Genomic DNA, 5081 nt, shown 5'->3' on the forward strand with positions numbered 1-5081 from the left:
CCTATTTATAAGGTTGAAATCTCTAGGGGAAGGAACTACATAGAAACTCCTCAATCATCCAGTATCCTTAAGGAGAAGACATTCCAGTACTACTAAAGTTCAATATGCTAGAACTCACCCTAGAGCCTATCTCTCCTCCATCCGGTTATGTTAAATTTATTTTCGTAATGATCTTAAATTAATATTTATAATTTTGTATGAAATGATCTTGGACAGGCACTTAGAAAATTATCAATTCAAGTTATGATATTGACCTTAGGAAAATTCTTTTCCTTTGCCAAGGTTAAATCTATAACATGTTAAAAGACAAATTAAGTTTTAAAAGCACAATAAATCAACATGGTATTATGACAGATAAACACCCCTCAATTGTAACTAACATTGATTTAAAAAATATATAAAATTTTGCATTTTACTGTGCAAACTTTACTTATTGTCATATCTTATATTTACTATAATAAAAATATGAACTACTTAAACAAAAGAATGCAAATAGTTTTTTTGTTTCTAAATCTTATTTTGCTGCTACACCGATGGATAAATGTTAGGCACTAAATAAATGGAAGAATGCATAAATTTAAGAAAAAGTAACAAAAGTAGGGGCAAAAAAAGAAAATAATAAAAATACTTAAGTAAGTTATTCTACAGACTTGTCCTTCCCCAAAATCTTCATGAGAGCTCTGGCCACTTCCTTATTGCGAAGACTATAAATGAGGGGATTCAGCATGGGAGTGAGGATGGTGTAGAAGGCGGACACCATCTTGTCCTGGGTGGGGGAGCGGTCAGAAACAGGCCTCATATATACGAACATGCCAGCTCCGTAGTACAGTCCCACCACCATAAGGTGGGAGGAGCAAGTGGTAAAAGCTTTGTGGCGACCCTCTCCAGACCCCATGCGAATGACGGCCAGAATAACACGAGCATAGGAGGCTATGATGATGGTTACAGGCAGCAGAAGCATGACAACACAGCAAATAAACATACTCTTTCAAATAGCAAGGTACTAGTGCATGAAAGAGTGAGTATGGCAGAGACATCACAAAAAAAATTAGGTATTTCTCGGGCACCACAATATGAAAAGGACAATACCACTGCAACATCAATTATACCATCAATGGAGCCAAGAATCCAACAAGAAGCAGCCATGAAACAACATATTTTCTGGCTCATGAGAACTGAGTATCGTAAAGGGTGACATATAGCTACATAACGGTCATAGGCCATGACAGCCAACAGGAAACATTCAGCTCCAAGCAAGGACACGTAGAAGAATATCTGGGCCCCACAACCAGCCACAGAAATGGACTTGCTGCCAGACAAGTAGTTGAAGGCCGTCTTGGGCACAATGGTGCAGATGAGCATGAGGTCCATGAGGGAGAGCTGGCTAAGGAAGAAGTACATGGGGGTGTGGAGCCGGGCATCCAGGCAGATGAGGAGGACCATGGTCATGTTTCCCACGAAGGCCACTGAGAAGATGCCCAAGACCAGAGAGAAGAGGAAGGTGTGAGTGGGGCTGTGACCAAAGATTCCCAGAAGGATGAAGTTGGAGCTGAAGGTCTGATTCTCCTGTGACACAATGGATGTATCCACTACAGAGAATACAACATGTTAGAAATGGCAGAGACACTGCCATGGAAACTTCAAGAGCTTTATTCCCAGGTAACCACATCTACAAAACTATTTCCCTGGCCATCATTTTTTATTTTCAGACTAGAAATATTAAGATTTATTTATCACTTGATATATTTTTAAAGAAAAATGCACAGCTAATGGACATCATAATTTGCACCATAAAAGCTTGGAAGTGTTCTAAAGACATATAATCAATATTTAGCAACATGTCAACTTATATGTGTAATGTGGATCATCCTTCATATTTGCTTGAAGACCTTGCAAAGACTCATAAATACCTGGGAAGACAATATCATTTCAGCTGTACTTTCAATGGAAGTCACCAGATCACACTGGAATGCTCATAAATATTCTCTTTCAAAGTGTAAAGCTAAGCACAGACTAGTGGAAATGAGACAGGATTAGTTCAATTCCAGGTAAACAGAAGACATTGAGAAGTGCGAAACAGTCAAGAGCCCATTAAGTAATACTTATTCTAATTATGGTAAATTCTAGTGCAAGTAAATACTCACCAATATACCTTTTTCTCACTTCGTCACCTAAAACGAGGTATGTCACTGAGAGAGGCAGCATAGACCAGCTTGCCTGAGAGGAGGCACAGAGGCCAGTGCAAAGACGTAACTTAAATGCCTGCCGAATGTGACTTAGGCTGTGTGATCACAGACAATTACTAACTACTCCAAGCCTTATTTTCTACTCTGGAAATGTGAATATTTATAAAGTCTATATTAAGGGGTGCTATGAAGACCATATTTATAAAGAATGAACATTAATTGGAATATATTTTGAACCATATAAGTATTTTTAATAAATAATACTATTGGTGGGAAGAGAGAATGTTTGTATTTTATCTTTAAACTATTCTAGTTTATCATCCATTTTCTTAGCAAGATTTTTTTAAGGAGGATCTCTTTGGCTACACAATCGACTATTTTAAATTCCCTATTTTCATATTTACTTATTTTTCTTTCTTTGCTGCCCTTTCCAAGGAACGAGACATTCTTTTACTTTTTGTCTCCCTTAACACCATCTGAAGATTTTGTACACATAACCTGTCTCTTCCTCTTTTGTGTCCTCTCAAACTCTTTATCAGTATTGTACTCATCAATTCTGTGTTTATAAGAACATTTTAATTCTAATCTAGGTGTTCACTATACCTTAAATTCCTAATCAGTTATGTTATTTCTCAAAAATGTTTCTTACATTTACATGCTTATCAAGAAACTCAACCCATACTTTGTGAGTAAGTTATAGACATACTATATATTTTTCAGGTATTTTTATTTTTTGTACTCTTCTTACAAACAGTTGCTAATTTAATAATTCTAAAACATTTGTCTAACATTGTGCAAATTTATCATTATATACACCACAGAAAGTCCTTCCGGCTCTACTGCCGAATGATGCCCGTGATTTATTATACTTCCTAATGGAATTAGAGCCCAGTAGTGAATTGCTACATCATTCCACCCAGTATAATTACAGTCCTTTTCATAACCAGAATGAGAATTTGATATAGACATTCGAGGTATGGACATAAAACATAATGCACATTAATTTACTGCTTTATAAATTCCGTAATAATTTAATTGCAAGCTTATCTGCATTATAAATTCTCATCAATCTTTCACAATATGGCATTAATAGCCTTTTTGTGCCCTCAAATCACTCAAAAATAGCTGATACAACTTGAGTTAAATAGTTAATCGATGTTTTAATAATTAGGCTACAAGAACTATGTTCTGATTAAAGGTACCGTGAGGAAAGAAACTTGAGAGGGAGTGAGTTAGGAACAGTGGGAAAGCATTGTGATGACTGAGTAAGGACAGTTTACATCAACAGAGCACAGTAAGACAGTGTACGTGAAGGGAAAACTTGGAGGTAGAGAGAAACTTAGAGGAATAATGAATTCGAGAGAGAAAAAAGTAGAAAGAAGACGATGGAGACTTGAATGCAGACAGATCACTGAGCCCACCTGGCTGCCCTTGATATGCTGCATTTGCCAGTGGTGAAGTCATTAGCTCACTTCTAACAGGGACACATAATCTGGACACTATTATAGATGAAAGGTCATGTAAAAAACTGTCTTTGCTACATTTAGAAATTATTCACCTAAATCATCCCCCTGCCTACAGATAGAATCTTCAAATCAAATCTCAATAAATGATTGCTGATGCCTTTTTAAAAAGCTTATCAGTACTTCTGGAAAAAAAAATCTTTTCTTATTTGCATCTGTACCCACTGACATTAAGGTTAAAACTAATTTTAATAAATTAACTATTATTAATTTATTCAGAACATTCCTCTTAGATTTACCCAAAATATCATTGAATTATAACAGACCCCTTAAAAGTTCAATTTTCAATGGCTTAGATATCTGCAGAATAGACTTTCATCTCCTTAGTGATATGTTTTGTGAGGCATTACAGAAAATTATTCTAAGCTCTATTTCAAGTCTCTTGTTACCATTTCCCAATACAAACCCTGTGCATGTCTACTTACAGATCAATACACAATACACAAATCTGAGCTTAGGTCTCATCTCAGGGTTTTTCCTTACTTGGGCTGTCTTTCCTCTTTTCAACCCTTCTCCTCTGTAAATCGTATCTCTCTAAGTTCCAATACACGTATACCTTTATACTTCATGTCTCTTTCTTCATTCTATGGCTAGAAAGTTCTGCATATATTGAACTGACAAAGTAAATGTGATCTCTGCCTCTATGCCATAGAAAAGGAAGATATCATAGACCTTCAGATCACACAAACCTTGGTTTACAATTTTGCTCTACCAACAACACCTGTGTCACTAGGAAGGTTACCTAACATCTCTGGGATTGCTTTTAATATTTCCCTCACTGGATTTTTGTAAGAAATCATTTATCATCTAAAAAACTGTGACAAATATAAAAATACAATAATTTTACAGAGGATATAAAAATATGTGTTGCAAGTCAACAAGAAAACTACCTCCCTATGTAGAGGACTTTAAGATAAAGTTTCTAATATATATAGTTTTTGAAGAAAATATAGTTCTATGTGGTTGAAATCCAAAATATTTTAAATATTTTGGCAGGTACCATCTTCGTCCATCTTACCTTCTAGGGGTTCCCTGAAGGACATGGTACTAATGAAAGAGTAACTTAAAACCTTTAAATTGCCCAAGAAAAGCTTTGCAACATGATTTTACTAAGTCATCTGCAATTTAATTTTGTGATCACTCCAGGGAACGCAGTCCCTTGTTTGCAATTATTGTGTAGTGCTGTATACTGTCATTCACTCTATCTCCTAGGAACTCATAGGGAATGAGTTTCCAACTGAAAAATATAAATCTTAATATTTAAGATCAAAGAGAGAAAGCACTTACTCTCTTGTGCTTTGATCTTCTTTCCCTGTAAATAGGACTCTGTTAAAGTTCAATATTTTCACAATGAAAATCAAGGTGTCTAATC

General features: G+C 35.6%; 1 protein-coding gene across 1 annotated transcript; it reads right to left on the bottom strand.

The window, feature by feature from the left end:
* Positions 1-637: 637 nt before the first annotated feature.
* On the bottom strand, positions 638-4752 carry LOC107505672 (olfactory receptor 2M3-like). The gene is given in 3 exon segments (XM_016135945.2): positions 638-984; positions 987-1589; positions 4728-4752. Coding segments are annotated over 3 exon segments (975 nt in total).
* Between the last annotated feature and the right edge of the window lie 329 nt (positions 4753-5081).

This window comes from Rousettus aegyptiacus, unplaced genomic scaffold (assembly GCF_014176215.1).
Source record: "Rousettus aegyptiacus isolate mRouAeg1 unplaced genomic scaffold, mRouAeg1.p scaffold_m13_p_7, whole genome shotgun sequence".
NCBI lineage: Eukaryota > Metazoa > Chordata > Mammalia > Chiroptera > Pteropodidae > Rousettus > Rousettus aegyptiacus.